At 45.2% G+C, this 19,887-nt stretch overlaps 1 protein-coding gene across 5 annotated transcripts in view; it reads right to left on the bottom strand.

Moving 5' to 3' along the window:
• The window catches only part of garnl3 (GTPase activating Rap/RanGAP domain like 3), a 69,424-nt gene extending 52,745 nt beyond the window's left edge, over positions 1 to 16,679 (bottom strand). For 2 of the 5 annotated variants that reach the window (XM_030085480.1, XM_030085478.1), the window contains exon 1: positions 16,297 to 16,677. In XM_030085480.1, coding sequence (XP_029941340.1) covers positions 16,297 to 16,394 — 98 coding nt within the window. In that variant the 5' untranslated portion in view covers positions 16,395 to 16,677. Of the gene's footprint in view, positions 1 to 16,296 lie in introns of all 5 variants that reach the window. The other 3 variants (XM_030085476.1, XM_030085477.1, XM_030085481.1) reach the window with 2 other exon arrangements.
• Positions 16,680 to 19,887: the final 3,208 nt, after the last annotated feature.

Below are 19,887 nucleotides of genomic sequence, written 5' to 3'. Positions count from 1 at the left end.
AGCCTTCACCAATCTATCACTCGCTTGAGCGCCCCTGGTTTTTATTTATTTTTTTCCCCCATATTCCCCCTGAGCTGCAGGATCAGGCGAGGTGAGGCCATTTGTTCATTTGTGCAGCTCTCACCTTTCCAACTCATCATCTCCTTTTCTCTCCCGCCTCCTTTTTTTTTTTCCAGCCTTTTTCTTTTGCATGTTCCTGTTTGACAACACAAGGGAGGTGACCCTGAACGCATCGCTCCCACAGGTCTGCACTCAGACGGCTGACAGGATTTCTGCAGTTTGTCGTTGAACCGCAAACATCAGCTCCTTCACTTTTAAGTTGTGTCGGCGTCGTGGCTGGATTTAATCTCCGTTTCAGGAGTCAGAGTGTTTTTAAAAAGCTCCACCTTGGGAGCAGTTTTCAAAAAAATTTGGGAAAGCGTTGCCGGGGCTTTTTACTACAAGCAGACACATTTTATCGCCTTTCAACTGAAGGCTGGAGTACGAGGAAGAACATGCAAACTTCCCCCAGAAAGCTGCACGACGCAGATCTGAACTGAGGCCCTGAGGAAGGAGTGCTCTCCACTCCGCCACCGTGCCGCCGTACGTTACGTCCTCTTTGTTACTGAAAGGTAATCGACACCTACAGAAATGCATCACGTCGTCGCCGGAGCGACACTAATGTAACACTCGTGTTCTCCAGGGAAAACCCACAGAGGTGAAACTCCGAGATGTGCCACATAACTTTAAAAAAAAAGACTTTCTTTAAACGTGTGAAGCGGTGTGCTGCTGTAAAAAGCCATCGCAAACATGTGAAAAGCATTCATTTAAGACCTGCGGAGAGTGAGACCTGATTTTCTGAGTGGAAAACAGGTTTAGAATCACTCGGGAGGACAATGTGTGTTGAAACATGGTCGCTATAATTCCTCAAATCTTTTCATCAAATCAGGAGAATGACTTCAGAAATGGATTTTTAGAGAGATTTTCCCTCTTTTTCCATGCTGAGCTGCTGTCGAGGCATCAAAGGGAGGACAAAAAAAGACATCTGGGACTGAAAATGCTGCAATTATGAACAATACCCTCCTGATTTGTTTACATCCGACTGCCGAGGCTTCAATTAGCTTTGCATGAACATGAAAATGCCGTCTCACACAGAACAAGGGCTGGATTTCATAAGGTTTCTACAACAACAGGTGGGAACAATTACAGCGATGAGAAACGGTTTCGGAGTGCAGAGTATTAACTCCGACTTGAGAAAACGCGGTGAGATCCTGTGATGTGCGCTGTACAATGGGACTGGATGAGCAAGAGTAAGAAGAGAGTCACATCAGAGTTCTTTATCGGTCAGGTGACCAGATGTGGTAACGTGATCCAGAATAACAGTAATATGGTCGTAACTGTCAAGGAACCCAAGGTCATCAAGCTAAAACTAACTTTTTTTTGTAATATACACATGCAGACAGTATATGTATGCATTATATATACTGCATTGTAACTCTTGTTTTTGCAGCAATAGTCCAGGACTCCACCTACACCAGGGGTGTCAAACATAAGGCCCGTGGGCCATAACCAGCCCGCAAGAGACTTCAATCTGGCCCACAAAACAAAACCAAAACAAATTTTAACAATTACAATGAAATCAACTTTCTTCTTTCTTTCTTTCAGAGTTGTCTGAAGATTATTTCAGAACAACACTGAGTCACAGAGATATCAGAGATGCCGAAACGAAAGATGGCGACATTGATGTGAGCAGACGAGCGCGAGACTGGTGAGTTAAAAAAAAAAAAAACATGCATATCAAACACTGCAAAATCCAGAAGTTATCCGAGTTGTCCATTACATAGAAAAAAAAAAAAACTATGTCAGACAGACAATTCTTCATTTTGTGTCTTTCTTGCCTTTGTGAGCACGCACACACTCACGTGCACACACACACACAAATACAGCAGGTGAAATATGAGCTTAGGTAAATCTGATACCTTCACAATAGCGCCGCCACAGCCTGTCTCAGTTCACACACATGCACGCACGCTCACACGCGCACACACACACACACACACACACACACACACACACACACACACACACACACACACACACACACACACACACACACGCACGCGTGCGTGCGCAAGAGTGCAGGAATGCTCAGCTCAGGCTACACAGCACTCAGCTGCTCATCAATTTTTAATCAGCAGAAACCCCCCTCTGTGGCACGCCATGCCACAGGAAAACACCTAAAGCTACCAACACACATGACATTTTCTCCCTCCCTCTCTCTCTCTCTCGCTCTCTCTCTCTCGCTCTCTGCCTGGATGTGTCTACCTTTAAAAATAGCTCGTGTTGAAATGCAGCTGTAATCTGCAACAGCCTGAAGCCGCAGGAAAAAAAAAAAATGAAGCTCATTGAAAGGAAGGCAGAGAAAATAAAGGCGTCGTTTTCCTGGTGTCAGCGTCGGGTTACAACCCACCGACCGGAGATACCTGAACACCCGCCGTCCCCACCCCTCAATAAGAGCCCCGGGGCTGGTTACTAAACACAGACACGCACATGCACAGAGATATTCATGCATGTTACATAAACACGGCTTGACCTCACGCCGTCCCTCCGTCCCACTGTCATGCACCAGTCCCCGTGGCCTTTGGCTTCTTTTTTTATTTTTAACTGGCGCCGATGAAAACACTCTGGTACAGGAGCAGTGGGACCAGAGAGAAGCTCCTCTGTTCAGGTCGGTCGGTGAGCCCAAACAGGAATCATTCAGTAAAATAACGGCAGAGACAAGGAGCAAGTGGAACCTGAGCAACAGTTTGCTTTGGATCCATGGATTCCTCCTAAAACCCAGGATGTTTGAACACACAGCAGCTGCAGCGCATTTCACTGATGACGGTTTGACTTTAATGCGTTGGTGTCAAACACGGGCCAAGGCGAGGGTTGTACTGGGCCTGAGGAATGACAGTGTTAGAATAAAAAGAGCAAAGAAGGTAAACATTTTAAGAATGTAGGCTACTTGTAATGAGAATCACTGCTTTTTTTCTTTTTCGTGAGTTATAATGCTTCATTTTTACTGGTTTGGTAAATCGAGGATTAAACAGGGTTTCAAACTAGTCTGGCACAATTATTTTAATTCTTTAGGTGAAAATGCCCATGCTGTTAATATTTACAGGGTTTTATTCTGTGTGTGTGTGTGTGTACAAAAGCTCCCACTTGTGGCCTCTCACACATCATTCATTTGTGTGTAAACGGACATCGCTTTCAAAACGTTCCTGTGTCAATGTGAAACTTTACTGACAAGAAAATTCCTAAACTAATGCACTTTCACTTAAAATGTCAGAAAACTGTGGAAAAAATAAAAACCGTTCATAATTGGACATTAAAAATAAACTATTTTCTATGGATGTCCCGATACAACTTTTTCACTCCCGATATGATACCGATATTGCAACCTTGACTTTTGGCCGATACCAATATTGGTCCGATACGATATCAGTGCGAATCATACTTACTTTTATTACTTATTTTGTAGTGTGGAATGTTGGAAAAGGCTTGATCAAGTGATGTTACACAGAGAACAATGGTCAGCAACAGTAGGTATGAATGTCAAAAATTTTAACCTTCAACATAATACCTGCAGTGTTCTACAGTTAAATAAAATAAAAAAAATAATAAATGAATTAAAAGACGCTTAAAAATAACCTAAATAACTCCAATGAAAATAAATTATACTTTTAAAGTGCAAACAGTTCAAGTCCACTTCAGTTACTTTTTTACTGTCAGAAGTGCTGGAGTGGAAAATGGACAGCGTAACGGAGCGCTTATATCTGAGATTTTAGATGCAATCCGATAAAATCTGATACTCATTTTTTGGCTGATATCGGACCGATAACCGATATCAATACCAGCTCAGGATACCCCTACTATTTTCAATCTTCATATTTGTCAAATCTCTCAATAGGAGAGCCTGAAAGAAGAAAACAGCCACACGCAATAATACATTTGCTATCGATTGGCTGAATATCAGAAATATTTGCTGTATTCTCGAACCAAGACAGAACCAAAGTGTTTTTATTTTTAAAAGCATTTATTTTTCAACCTGCAAGGACACAATTTACCACAGTTCAGTCAGTCTGTGGATATTGTTCATGTTCATCTGAATTAATCTGAAAATGCAGACCGAGTTTGAGGTTAATTGGCAGTATTTCCTTTGAGCATGAATGTGTGTGTATTTCTGTGTGTGTGTTTGTCCTGTGATGAACCGGTGACCTGTCCACTGTGCACCCTGCCTTCACCCACAGTCAGTTGGGATCAGATCACGAATCCTGCGACCCCGAGTCGAATAAAACGCTGCGGAACAAACATGTCTAAGGTCCGGCCCCAGTGTCAATCATGGCCCGAGGGCCCTCCGTCCCAAAAACATTATTTATTACTGGAAAAAGACAATATATACCAGTAGATGAAAAGATTTTCAATTCTTATTTTTGACTAAAGTTTTGCAGCATGATTGCATGGCACGCATGTGAATTAAAAAATAAGTAGAGTGACCACAGCTAACGCTGTTCGGCTCACATTAAATTCAATGTTCTGCTAATAGCAGAGCACATTTTCCCCGAGAATAAGACATGATTCACTTATTTACAGCTCGCCTAAAACTGTTTGGTCCTTTCTGATTCTGACGGACAAACAGATGGACAATGACTTTAGCAATCAAAGGTGTAATTTCGTCTCAAACTGTAGGTGGCAGCAGCGAGCCGTGAGACGTTAAATCTGCAGTAACTTTTGAGGAAATCCTGACAAAAACGATTACAACTGTGAATATTTCTGTTTCGCTGAATATTTGGTATTGGATGTTTGAATAAAAACAAAGATCCTGCGATCATTTTCCCACAGCTGATGAATGTGCTTTGTTCTCTGGCTCGATTGAGGGCTTCAGCTGCAGTTGGGAGGCTATAAATAACCTCCGCCCTTCGGTTTTCGACTCTCCTGGATGTGCGTGAGACCTGGCAGCGATGGACTCTCCCAGGCTCTCTGCTTCCCAGACGGATGCGGCTTCAAAGATCAGGACACAAATGTAGGTGTAAGCATTACGTGGGTTTGCAGCCAGCGCCTTCCACGGCGGCGAGGCCGCGCTACACAGGCGCTGGAGACGTGCGCACGCTCGCAAGGTTAGGTGAAGCACGTCAAGGTGCGGGATGAGGATCAGGAGCGCTCCGCTCAATGGGCTGATAATCCCTGAGAGCTCCCCGCAGAGGGATTCTCTCTCTGGACAGCTGCCACTCCGGACTCTCCGGCCTGGCGGAGGCAGGCGGAGCACCTTTCCCACGCACGAGGTAAACAAGGCCGCCCGGACGCAGCGATCCCCGCTGGACGCAGCGGAAAATTACGAAAACCAGTAAAACTATATACAGCCCGCCCGGCTCACGCTGGTTCAGGTTATGCAAAGTGGAAAACACAATGTAGCTTTTATCAGACGTACAGAGGCAACATGCAAATGAATGTACTCTGATAATACATCACCTGCAGCAGAAAGAAGTCAGGACAGATGGCTCATTTGTTTATGGCAACATTCAGAAGAGCTTTTAGTCCAATGGTGGACTTTCCAAATGGACTCACTGACACTGGTTCTGGAAAACAGCTACACTAAGTCATATATATTCAGTAATTTCATGGTGTGGATCTTATCACTTTCAGTTCTGGATTCCTGTGAACAACAGAGTAAAAATCCCAGATCTTCTCATATGTGCGTTTGGCTGTTTTTGATGCTGTCTATTGTCATAAACGCAGGCTTGGCTCTCATGCTGGGGAGGAGAGAGATAAAGATTTTCAGGTTGATAAACAAATGGGTGACATGTGCATACTGTTGTTAATGTTATGTATCGATCATCCAACAGAGATGGAAAGTATTGATGTTTGGACACAGTATGGCAAAAATAGTAGTTATATCCTGCATGTGCAGATATGTATGCACAGAATCCACATCGCCACCAAGAACGCTCCAATGGGCCTTAAAAACATAGAAATGGTTCATAAATTGAAGTGTTTTATATTCCCATACAGCTATCCATACTTCTACTTTGGTAAATAATGTGATTACAATCATCAACTTTGCAACAAATCAATAACACTGAAGTTTTTTTTGTCACTGTCGAAAAAAAAAGGAACAGATGTTCAGTTACCAACCGGCAGTGCTGTTTGTCTAATGTCACTAACACACATCAGCACAAGCAGACACGTACCTACACACACACATACACACACACACACAGACAGGATTTGGATTCAACCCGTGGCCTCTTTGTCTCTCGTGCATCCAAATGCCAGCAGGTCACCGGCTGGCCTCTGTAAAATGTCACTATGTCAGGTTGCAGCGATTGATGACGGCGGTCTCATTAAATGTGATCAGGTGAATTAACCTTTTGTCCGAGCGGCCCTGGACACCACCCTGCCCTCCGCCCTGTGGCTACACGTGTCTGCAAGCTAGAATACAGGTTGTTTTTTTTTTTCCTTTTAATGCCAACATTGTGTTTGATACCTTTATTGAAAATGATGGCGGTCAGAGCGACACTTTATACTGTTACAGATCACAACACAACTCACTGAGATTTCTTTTTCCACACATTGCTTCCTGATGCATGCATTTCTTGTGGGAATGTTTAGATCTGATGATCTGCAATTTATGTTGTGTCGTGTTTCACGTGGCAGTAAACACCTCACAGTCTACTTACTCATTTGTCTCAAATGTGCACAGTAGTAAAGCTCAGGCTGCCACTAGTGTGCATCTGAATAAACAGTGTTAGATCATAGCGCCTTATGGCCACATCATTGTTTTCACAGGAGCAGTCTGCCCTCTTGTGGTTTTCACATTTATCACAGCTGACGCAGACAAAAGAAAGTCTGCTTCTGTTCTGAGTTTGTGTCAACATAACTTCATTACTAAATCTATAAACTGTTAAATTACTAATATAAAGGTCACAGCACTCAGAGCATCACTGTATTAAAAGGTCTGAAGTGAGCCAGGAAGGTTTTCCCGCTGCCATTGCACCACCAGCAGCCGCCTGTTGCAGTCGGGTGACATGAGGCTTGCTGGGTGCACAGACTCGTGCCGTCGTTGCCAAATTGTGAGCCCACCATCTGCGGCCTCGTCACATTTGAAGACTCATCAGACGGGATATGTTTGTCCACTCTTCAGCCGGTCTGTGTGATGAGCCCAGCGCTCGCCGAAAGCCTCTGATTTCCGTTTCTGCCTGAACCCAGCATGCTGTCCTGCTGCTCTGCTCCCATCCGCCACATGGCCGCTGCACTTTGTTTTTTTTTCTTTTTCTAAGGCTGCAAACCCAAAAGTTGTGCATGAAAATGAGAGGATTTTTTTTTGTACTTTCATGAAAAATCAAATCATCCCTGTGCATCATCTTTTTTGAATACAGAAACATGCTATGTATACGATACGTATACAAATGCTTTGAATATGAGGCTGTACATCATATTATAAAGGCCTGCTGACACTTCTGATCATATGAAAGGAGCATCCATCAGTGCATCAGGTCATATTAGCATAATGCTGCCATATCTCCACACAGGTGTCTCACCCATTCATCAGCTTCTGACAAAGTCTCTTTTCATAAATCTCATCAAATCATCATCCAGTGATGAATTTGATCTGCAACAGGACATCTGACGAGCAATCACAACAGCTTCCTTTGACCAGAAAGCCCAGTAATGAAAGTGTTGGTTTGTTGGGAGATCAAACTCCGACAGCGTTTGTAATTTTTTCTTGTTTGGTAAACGACTGCGATCACACTAAGACGTGTATTTTATTCATATGTCCAGGTTTTCCAGGGGTAAAATGTAACTGCTATTACAGATTCAGTGGTTCGTATTGCTGTCAAGATTACCCTCAATTCAAGTCCAGACTGTGCAGAGTTTGCATGTTCTCTCTCTTCATGTGTGGGTTTTCACATGTGAATGTCAGCGTGTGTGTTTTTGTTTGTCCTGTGACGGACTGCTGTCGTGTCCAGGATGTAGCCAGCACTCAGCCAGCTGGAATCGGCTCCTGACATATCTGTACGTGACACCTCTTATACGATCAGTCGGTTTAGTTTCACTTCAGAAAAATTCCGAAGTTGTGGTCTTCTGACCTTTGTTTGACACCGCTCTGCATCGCTGGTGACTCACGGCGGGCGCTCCCACTCAGTGCTGTCAAACCAACTTCCTTTTGTTTGATTTGCATCAATACATAACAGGCCGCACCTCCGAGGAGGGAAGTTCTGGTGAGAACAGTGGCCTGTGGTCTAAAACCAGGTTGGATGAAGGATGTTATAAGTATAAAAATTAGAAAACATCGACAGTACATTTTCCCTGAATAAAAAAAAAAAATTCTGATTTATTATTGTAGATGCTATTTACTGTAGTGTTTCATTAATGAGTAAAAGGCCTAATACAACACTTGGCATTAGCCTGAATGATATAATTTTATAAAAAAATTCATAGTGAAAGTTGTAAAGTGACATTAATAGATGGCTTTTGGACACTTTCATTTTTTTTTTTTCACGAGGCATAATCATTAAAAATGGAAGTCTGATGGAATTGTCTAAATTTTTCTTGTTCGCTTCAAATTGTTGAGACCTGTAGAACCAATATTACTTAAAAACGAAACTTTTTAGAATGTATTAGTATCACTACATCTTAGCTCTGAACCAACTGTAGATATTTGTCCATAATTTTGGACGCGATGTTATTATTTTTCTGGTCCACTCAATGCAAACTCTGTTTAATCTTAATCTAAATGAGCGTGGGATGAAGTGTGAGTGGGTGGTCCATGCTTTCTCCATTTCAGCGTAATGACTTCTCAGTATTCAGGATAAAAGGAGTATTGTTTATTGTACCTTTCATTTTGAATGGACCTAGAAAGTAAAGGAACCGAACCCTTACTGAGGCACCATTTCCTTCCCAAAAAGATTCAAACAGCTTAATCATAACCGATTGTTTCATCAGGAGTTGAAACTCTGTGGGGGGTAAAAGCAAAACTTAGCAAATGTGTACACAAGCTTGTTTGTTTCAGAAGAGTTCATAAAGACCGCCACGCACGCCATAAAAGCTGAAAATGCTGCAGTTTGCATGTCAGGCCAGGTGTTGATGCTATTTTTGTAATTAAAACCACACATGCTTGCCTGCAGAGAACAGTACAAAGTCCATTAAACATTAAAGTTCCTTCACACTGTCGGTTAAAAAAAAAAGTGTCTCCACTTATGCAGATGATGGTGTGAATTTTCTCATTGTGCGATGAGGGTGCTAACCACTACACCACCCGTGTGGCCTTCTGCCCCGTCGCCTCACGACAAAGATGAAACCTCTGTGTCTGTAAAGTGTTTCTCCGTCATGCTCTCTCGTCTCGTCCTGTTGCCAACAGCCCAGCCGGGGTCCCGGTCGGCCTTCCGTGAAACCTCCTTCACCGGCTCCATTTCCTCCTCCGCCTGTCCCTGATCTCTCTGCAGGGTGATGACGGGGGCAGTGGGCTGGTTGTGAAGCAAAAACTCACACCGACTTGCTTCGATGTGTCATTTTTCCCCTTATAAATCTCATCACGTTTCAACCTGTTCTACCTCTGCATCGCCCTCCACACCGATTCCAGAGAAAGTTAGTCCAAGTTTGAGAAAAAGAGAAAAAACAACATGCTCCCCAGATTACGAGACTTCTCTACATGTGGCTTGCGGCCGAGCTGGAGGAGGCCGCATCTCGGCCAGTGCCCGGCTCATTCCAGCCAACTATAATGGGAAATGTTTTTCCAGCCTGCGAGCTTTCCTGGAGCAACGCACGGCGCGTTTTTAATGTGTACGTACGCGTCTTAAAGCCCTAAATGGAAGCAGATGTTCCATTCCAAGAGTAAAAGTTTACACAGGGTTGTAATCAAGAGTGGGATTTTCCTTTCTTCCTCTTTTTTTTTTGTATTTTTCTTCTAGTAATTTGAGTCGGTCTTTCGGTCCAAATGAGCTCCGGTCTGCTGCAGTGTGCGCATGGCTGGACTGCGCCGGCTTGTGCTGAGCTATGCAGCCACATATGGGAGCGATTACGGTCCAGTGTTTATCAGACCTCACTGAGGGACCGACTGTACGGCCGAGCAGCGCCGGACCAGCCTCAAACACACACACACACACCATTCCCCACCTATACCCTTGTATGGAAATGAGATAAGTGGTACAATATTGCAAAAAATACCGTGCGTGAGATCATAGCTGCTGCAGGCCACACTGTGACCCACAGATTAAATAAGCAGCTCACTGATCAATTAGTCAATCGATGAGAGCTATTTCTTAAGTGGTGACGCGGCGCGCACGGGGAACAGGTCTGCTGCGGAGGTGAGGAAGTCGGAAGAAGCCAAAGAAAGCAGAGTAAATCTGAAAATGACACGAAAAAAAGGCAGAAGTGCAGCTTGGCGCTCATCTCTGCTTACAGTACGGCGGCCTGCTGGAAATAACATCAGCCGCTAATGTAACAAAACCCACATGGACATGTCTGGCCAAACATTTGGCTGACATGTTGCACTGTGGGAAACATAGGTGCAAGTTTTTCTATCTGCACTGAACAAGCTTTCTGCTTGCAGCTCGTCAAAGGTAAATATTTTCTCATGATCTCAGTGACGGGTCTGTACATTTAGCAAACGTGTGCATTTAGATCTGACCTGTAGTGGCATAAAAAAATATGTAATTGGTTACTTCAGAAAACTGCTTAAGTTTTTTTCTTCTTTTTGGAACAAGTGTACAACATAAAAGTTAATCAAAAATGTAAAAATGTTCCATTTGATATGCTTATGCAAACTAAATTCAGAAAGACACAAAATAAAAGTACCCTGTTTGAAGAAGAACTTTTATAAATTCCAAACACTTTATCTCTTCAGTTATTTTATATCACTGCATATATATACTAGCACGTGTCGTAATATGAGCCTGTTTCAGTGGACAGATTTACAAAAAAACAGACTAAACGGAAACAATGATTATCACCATTTCATTTTTGTTCAAACTTTTCATCAGTCAACATAATTTATCCCCATGATAATAATAATCTATTTTTGACTTTGATTTCTGTCCGTTTCAGGCACATATGATGTGATAAAACATTAAAATCAGAAAATATTTTGAGGTTTGAATCCAAAAACGTGTCCAAAAGAACCCAAAAAGCTCAATAGATGGCATGTTGTGTTAACTTAAAAAATAAAAAGAACTGTGAATTATAGTCTAGAAACTGTATTATATATGTGTCTCTTTGTACCGTCCCTGCGACGGACAGTTTCTTGGCACCCGAAGGTGCGTCAAGTCCAGTCCCTGCAGCCTTAACTTGGATAACAATGAGGAAAGAAGATAAACGAGAGAATCACGGTGCACTCGACTCTCGTACTGGGGAGATCCGCGGGATATTTGACCATATTTTATTAAAAATAATACACTCGTCTGCTGCATCGCAGGTTGCACCAAAAGTCACCACACTACGTATTCATTCGCTCTCCTCTAATGCAAACACACAGTAAACTGTGTATTGCATTCGCAGTAGGCGAGGCAGAGGAGTGCCTGGAGTCAGCAGAAGTGTCAGTTGGTCCGGCGATCCGGCTCCCCGCCGGGTGATTTATGACAGACTGTAACACAGAGGGAGACCCCGGCGGCTCGGCCGATCACAGCCTCTCTCCTCTCCGTCTGTCTGAGGGCACGTCGATACGCTCCCGTCCACAAACCGCCTGCTCATATACGACTGACAAAACCTAGAAAACGCACGGCGTGAAGGCACGTCTGACATTCAAAACATGTTCTTCACCGGGGCGAAGCTCTGAAGCCTACTGTACAGGGAGGCTTTCCCCTCCGTGCTCCAACATGTGCTCTGTTCATTCGTACATCAGCTGCATCTGGACGCCGTCCCGCGCCGATCTGATAAGCAAGCGAGTTGCCGCAAAGCCTCTGGCAGCTGCAGGCACAAAACTTTGTGAGGTTAATTAAGACACTGATAGCGCTGCACTGGAATAACCTCTGAAGTTAAAAGACCGGGGAAAAGAAGGAGACGAGAGGCTGCAGGTGAGACGAGAGCTGCTTGGTAGCTTGCAGCTTTATGCAAAGTGTGTGGACGGATGGAGATTGATGAGGAGCCCTCAAGCCTGAATGGTTCCTGTCGACACCAAACCAAACCACAGAAACGTCTCCTAACCTCACACTGTCTCGTTACTCAAAGGGCCTCTTCCAGTATCGTCCTCAGACACGACCCTGAAATGAACCACTCGTGTTTTTGTGAGGGATTGGAGAGCGGGCCCAAATATTCCACGCGATGAGGTTAGATTCTACCACATCTGAATGTTCCCCATGTTTCCACTGAATTCATAGAAAGCGCTCTGCAAACTGTGATTTTCTTCTGCGTTCATCCTCCTCCTGCGGTTGAGGGGTTTGCATATTTACGTTTGCTGTTGCTGCACTTGAACTTTTCTTGGCTCCTCGAAGCGACACCACGCAGTCTAATCTCATCACACCCGATTAAGTCCGGTCGCCTTGAAGTGCGCTGAGAAAGACCAGAGAGCATGTGATGGGCCGACTTCACAGACACACACACTGCAATTGTCATGAGAACTAATGGGAAACGACTGTACATAGATTAGGATCTGTAGTTCCTGGAGGATATCCAGATTCTCTCTCCAGTTTCCTCGACTGCAGATCAGAATTGCTCGCTTACGAGACCAAAACTCAACTTTTTAGGAGATTTTTCTCTCTGTTCCGGACATGGCGGCTAATTACCCACAGTGCAAACGGCAGTTGAGCCTGAGAGCTGGGAGGATTGTACTAATGGTGACTAATGTGTCTTCAGATCACTGGCGTGAGCTGAAACGAGGAGGCGACCGAGGTCTGACACCTTCGCTTCCTCATCTCCTAAGTTGTAGCTTTAAATCCTCCGCTAATGGTTGGACTGACGTCGCTCGAGGGAGATTTCACACCTCCGAAGAATTGATCCAGCGCTCTTCATATATGAACAGGATCAATGCAGATCCTCTGAACTCATTTGCACGGCTACATTTAATAAAGGCCATCAACCAACAGACCTGGATAAATGACTCTACAGTGGTGGCCTGCGACCTGCAGATCTGCAGCGGCTGCAAGAAGGTCTCACAAAATCACACAAAATTTCTCATTGTATTGCAGCACCTTTTCAACAGTACATGTCTAGCAGAAAGTTGCCGTGCATGCTTATTCCTCCATCATCAATAATGCAGGCTGACCTTTGTGCAAGGTATCAAAAAGGGATGCTGAAAGCTTCGAAACGGCCAAAAACTATAAGAAACAGCTCTAGAAATTTAACACAGTGTCATGAGACAAGGCAAAAGTAGATTGACAACAAGAATTCAGCTCAAAAGCTTTATTAATAAAGTCCAAAGGTGAGGCAGAGGCGGAGACCTGGCACACAGCTCACCATCTAAAAGCATTAAAAAGTATGAAAACGTTAATACGGATAAAAATGTCTAAAATAGCTTAAATAGTCACCAATTGCAAGAACAGCAACTGTTTTATACCACATGAAAAGGTTATAAAGAGCAGCCGAAGTACCTCTAAGTCAAAAATAACAACAGAAATCACTAAAGCAGAAAAATCAGCCACAAACAGGAAAACGACTGAAACACGGTCAATCAAGCCCGAGGAAACACCCGACAGTGGCGGTGCAAACCACTACACCATCACCCCCATTCATAAATTGTGTTTTCTTTCAGTAAGACTGGGATTGAGTCCAGGTTAGAACTACTTGTCCCAACGAAGTCAGTGTTTCCACCATAAAAGGTGTGAATGTCGCAGTTGCGCTGAAGCTGAACGTGTACGCTCGCACCTGCATCCCCTGACCAGCAAGTCTGGCTCCGCGGAGGGAAATCACCCAATAATTGCTTCCAGAGGCCTGTCCAACGTTTTACCGCTCCACCTGCAACTCTGCAGCTACCTGCCGTCTCGGGAACATCTGCCAGCTGGCAGCAGGCGAGGCTCGGTCCCGAAGAGAAGCAGCGTCTAAAACTCAATTGGAAATTCAGTGATAATGTGATTTGTTTGTACCAAAACGAATTAACTCCGGGAGATTAACACAGAACATGACAGCTTTAGTTCATTAACTTGTAGAATTTAGTTGCAGGGCAGTGAAAAGTTAGTTTTCTGAGGGTCAATCAGCTAATTTGAGGAAGAACCTGTTCCACTAATTTTTTCTAGAACTGCTTCTCGGTGAATTAGGTCCAGTTTTGAACAATTCTTATGTTCTTTATCATGATTTTGGTCAAGAAATATTCGACTGAGTTGAGAAAACACAGATAATATTAGCTGATAATCAAACAATCACTAGCTATAACCCACGAGAGTCAGTGTAAGTGCTGCACTCAGAGGCTCAGAGGCCAAGAGGCCGGATCAATGTGTATAAAACCACCACAGTCACACATGTGGAAACATTTCAGCTGGTCTGAGTGTGTAAAAGAAAGAGCGCGTGCAGCAGCCGTGCTCATGAAAGCATGCTTCTCTGACGTGGAGTGAGTGTTCTCATGAAGCTGTCACGATGTGTCCGGTCTGCAGGGTCACGCTTCTCTGCGGCACGATGAATTACACAGACTCCTCAGCTGCAGCCTTTCAAACCCCCGCCCCCAGTACGGTGGAGAATCTATCTCCCCACGCGAGTCGCACTTCAGGCCCGGCTCTGATTGATCGTCTGTTCAGCTGCGAGTGTGTGAGAGACGGACTGCCAGGAAGCTCCGGATCCACCGCTGGCTCATTACAAGGGATGTGTAATTTGGAAGTAAGTGCTTGGCGCACATCTCACAGGGCATTGTTCTTCTCAAAGGGAGGAAAGTTCAGGCAGCCTGTGTGCAGACGTCTCACAACAACAGCGAGTGGAGCCGTCACACTCCAAGTGATCAAGCCTCAGAGCAGCGAAGCGAGACTCATGAGTAATTTAACACTCCTGCACACCTCCACAGATTGTCTGACAGAGCAGGAAACTGCAAGGAAGGGGGGAGAGAGGATATGACAGAGGGATCATCTGCACACAATGAAGTGAAGGTAATGAAAACTGAAGATTTGTTCATTTGTCAGACGATTCATCAGACTCATTTTCCAGAAACATTTAATATGGGAAGGTTCTGCTGTCGGTTAAGACAAACCTATATCGCTGTAGGTCAGACAAAACAACGCATACGCCGATGTTATCGTGTTCTCAGACACAACTGAGCAGTTTCCACTTACAACAAGCATCTCTGACCCAGGTACACAACCAGCCCTGCTTCACCTCCAAAGCTCAGGTTTTCCATAAATAACCTCACGGGACATTAAACAAAGCCAAGTAGAAAGAGGTCATCAATCAAAACAAATGCCAGCGGTGACAAAAGGAACCAACATGTCAACCTAAACACGGTCAGAGATTAGGAGCAGCTGATATCACAGACTCTGAACAACGAGTTCCCACTTTGGACACGTGTGAGGAACATCAAGGTGCGAACATCTAAATGAAACTGCGGTTAGGCCACATAAGACTTAGATCACAGAGTCATCCTGCTGGAGCTGCCCACAGGTGCCCCCCCCCCTCCATCACAGAAACCAACCCGGCCGCTGCGTCCTGCAGCTCGGTCACCAGGACCCCCTGCCTTCCGGCTCCAGCCTCCCCGGGGTGTGTGTGAAACTCACAGGTGTCCAGCTGCGCCTCCTGGCAGCAGCCTGCACCCAGTGATCTCATCCCAAACCCGGGCGGTGCGCCTGAGGGGGAGGGCGCAGCCGGGACTCGGCCCGGCGCATTGTCAGCCCTCCGCGGCACGATTGGACGGATCGGGGACACTGTGGCTCCCGGTTCGCCCAATCAGCAACAGATTTTTGCCTATAAAAATGACGACGGACAGCGTCCTGCCACCAGGCAAGCTCGGTCAATAATGCAGAGTCAAGTGCAGACAAAATGTACCCGTGCGTAACGCGTCTCGACAAGACATCTGTGCGCACGGATCAAAAAAAAAGAAAAAAGAAATTAAATGAACAAACAGAACTAGGGTGACATTTTAGCCATCAGTGCAGGAGCAGGAAAGCTTATGCCATTACACCCCGTTTGGACATGTAATGTGTTCCGGAGGGCATCCCTCTGCTCTCCAGCGAACCGCGCGCACGCACGCGGCTGATGCTGAGCCCACAAGGTGAAAAACACATCAGAAACTGAAATTGCTCCCTCGGGGGTGTTAAAAAAAAAAGTGCCACCTCTTGAAAAAGGAGAGTGCAGTTCCTGTGTTGTAGTCTGGCCATTTTGATCCCCGCGTTGTCCCAGACGAGAGAGGAGGAGAGGAATCAGAGCTCCTACCTGGTAATCTCGAAGCTGCAACCTTTCCGAAGGAGCAGGGCTCTCTTCCGCATGATGCCTTTGTCTCTGCCGAGGTACACATTTTTATCTGAATTCATGGGTGCAGGACGAGCAGGTGGACCTTTTTCCTTCTTTCTTTAAATGAGGGGAGAAATAAAAAAGTCCAAAAAATGAAAAGTGCGAGTGGCGCAAAAAATACAGGCTGTCCGAAAAATAGAAGGGAAAAAGAAGAAGGATCCCGTGAGGGTCGCAGGGGGAAAGTGAGCCTGCGGAGTTCTCCCCGCCTCGGACGGCAGACAGACGGCGTGTGGAGGCTGCTACAGGGTCATGGTGTCGGGGCTGGCGGGGCTGGCGGGGCTCCCATGCGGGCCGGTCGGAGGAGGCGCTGCTGCCGCCGCGGCTGCGGGGAGAGTCGCTCCGGAGGTCCGCGCAACTTCAGCTGTGGAGCTCCCAGCGAGTCGAACCGAGCCGAGCCGAGCCGAACCGAGCCGAGTGGAGCCGAGCAGAGCCGAACGCTCCTTCTGCTGCAGCCCACGAGACACTGCTGCTGCTGCACGGAGGAGACCCAGAGAGAGAGAGAGAGAGAGGAGAGAGAGAGAGAGAGAGAGACCGAGAGAGAGAGAGAGAGAGAGAAAGAGAGAGAGAGAGGGATAGTCTGTGCGTGTCCACGCGCGCGTGTGTGTGTGAGAGAGAGAGAGTGTGAGAGAGAGAGATCCAGAGAGAGAGATTAAGTAACTTTGCACATGAAAGAGGAAGAGAAAGTAACATCTGAATATCTTTTATTGGCTCATTCAGACGAGAGAGTTCAATGAATAAATGATAAATCCAGCTTCAGGAGGACGTCAGGTAAAAGAAAAATAACTGCAGGTTTCAGTAAATCTCATATCCTTTACTCAGAATAGGAGCTCCTACCCTCAGGCAGATGATATCAAACGCTTTAAGAATTCATTCGTCTCAACCTCCATCAAACTTCTAAACAATGCTGTTTGAGGCTGAAGGTTGTGCGATGCTTTTTGATAGAGTTCTGTGCAGTGTGATGGGATATGCGCAATATACTGTCATGCAGTTGTTGTGGAGGTGTAAGTAAGTAAGTAAAGTTTATTTATATAGCACCTTTCACAGACAAAAAGCCACAAAGTGCTTCACAGCATACATAAACAAGACAACAATTAAATACACATAGATAAATAAGCAACACTAAAAATGAGATCAAAACAGGCCCGAAAAACTAAGCAAATGCTTGAGAGAATAAAAAGGTTTTGAGTTGTGTCTTAAAAGTGTCAACAGTCACAACTGAACGGAGAGAGAGCGGGAGATCGTTCCAGAGCCTGGGAGCAACGGCCTGGAATGATCGGGCTGCTCTGGTCTTGAAGCGGGTACGCGGCACCTTTAAGAGATTCTGGTCCGCAGACCTTAAAGCCCTCACAGGGGAGTAGGGCTGGAGCAGGTCGCGAATGTAAGAAGGAGCTTGGTCGTGCAAGGCCCGAAAGGTGTCTTCACAGTCACTGAGTCCAAGTCAAATATCCCCAAGTGGGACAATAAAGTATATTGTATTGTATTGTGAACACTGAAATGTAACCAGTCAGTCCATCCATCCATCTTCTACTGCTTATCCGGGACCGGGTCGTGGGGGCAGCAGTCTAAGCAGAGATGCCCAGACTTCCCTGTCCCCAGACACTTCCTCCAAGTCTTCCAGGAAGAGGCCAGAACACGTCAGAGTCCAACATGCACCGGGAACAGGTCCGACTTACTGCCAGCAACGCGGACCAGACTCCTACCCCGGTCATACAGAGACCGGACAGCCCTTAACGAGGGGCCCCCGACTCCGTATTCAAGAAGCACCCCCCACAAGATAGCATGAGGGGCGCAGTCGAACACCTTCTCCATGTCCACAAAACACATGTGAACTGGTCGGGCGAACTCCCACGAACCCTTGAGCACCCCAACACCGCGTGGCGGTCGGGGACGGTGCCTCTGGATTGGCAGACTGGGGTGGTGGTTCCCCTTGGGGACCGGAGGATGTGCTCCAACTATAGAGGAGAGAGGAATTATTGATCTCAAACTGGGAATCACACTCAGCCTCCCTGGGAAAGTCTATTCCAGGGTACTGGAGAGGAGGATCGGACCGATAGTCGAACCTCGGATCCAGGAGGAACAATGCGGTTTTCGTCCTTGTTGCAGAAAACTGGACCAGCTCTATACCCTCCACAGAGTACTCAAGGGTTTGTCCGAAAAATAAGAAAGTTTTCGTCTTAATACCCGTTAACAAACACCATTTATGCTCCGTCTATCTGGTGTTTACAGTTCTATGTTTAATCTGGAGACTATTAGTCTTTCATACTAATAAAATTATCTAATCAGATGAAGGCAAACATGAGTACCATGAGACACTGGAATTTATTGAAAATATGCAAGAGAAAGATTAATTGAATAGATGCCATTATATAGAAAAATGGACCCTTGTCAGGAAGCTGCTGTGCATTCTCACTCACAGCATCTCATCTCCGAAGTGGAAGCACCTCCAGCGGGTTCAGAGGTCAAGCAAACAAAACTGAAGCTGTTGACCTGAAGTCCATTTCTGAATCCCTCATGCATTATTTATATAATACAGATCTGGCTTTCAGTGACTTTACTCGGATGTAAATTTAAGACAGCAGACGCTGTTCACATTTCATACTATTTTTTACAAATTAACAGTGAGTGCTTGTGATCTGTCCTTCATTAAACATGTGCAACTTTTACAATTTTATCATGTTGAGATTTGGACATCAGATCTACATCCTCATCAGATTTGGCACCCCTGGTTCTGTGTGTGAGTTTAGAGCGGGGGTGTCAAATGCATTTCAGTTCAAAAGTCACATACAGCCCAATGTCATGTTGAGTGGGCCTGCAGTGCAACAGTAACCTTCAAGTTTAAGATTTAAAGCTTTTCTTTTTTCCAGGGTATATGAAATAAAAATGTTTATATTTTTTGCAAAAACCAAACAATTGCTACTCAAAACTATTACAATATGAACAAAAATCCAATTTTAATGATACTTTCTGAAGCAAAGTACAGTGAAATATCCTCTTGTGAGTCGGTTTTGGCCCACGGGCCTCGTGTTTGACACCCCTCCTTCAGCGGTTTCACTCTCAGCGCCTGTGAACTGACTGCTCTGCTTTACTCTCATTTATTTGATGTGCTTTGTCCAGTTTGCTACTGTAGTAGCTTTGTTCACTCCGCCGCAGTGAATATAAATGAGCAGAAGGAGGGATGGAGCAGATCAGAGGGTGGATATAGGGGATATCCACCCACCCTCATGAATCCACACCGGCTATACATCCTCCTTTACAGTAATTAAAGCAACATCATTAGCAAGCTGGATTCTTCCTCATCATGCGGTATTCTTAAAAGTGAACTTTGCGATTTAATGGAATTCTGTAGTTTTTCTTTTCTTCTCTCGATCAACTTATTGATCTTTTGTCCGATTACCTTACGTAATTTGCATAGCCCTCCCACCTGATCCAAAACATGGCTGGATGCTGGAGGCCTGTTCAGGCTGGTGCCAGTTGGTCACCTTGCTAACAGAAGAAGACGCCTCTGCAGCACAA

This window comes from Salarias fasciatus, assembly GCF_902148845.1.
Source record: "Salarias fasciatus chromosome 7 unlocalized genomic scaffold, fSalaFa1.1 super_scaffold_4, whole genome shotgun sequence".
NCBI classification, from domain to species: Eukaryota; Metazoa; Chordata; class Actinopteri; order Blenniiformes; family Blenniidae; genus Salarias; species Salarias fasciatus.
The sequence above is the reverse complement of the archived record's forward strand: the minus strand, read 5'-3'. Positions and strand labels throughout refer to the sequence as shown.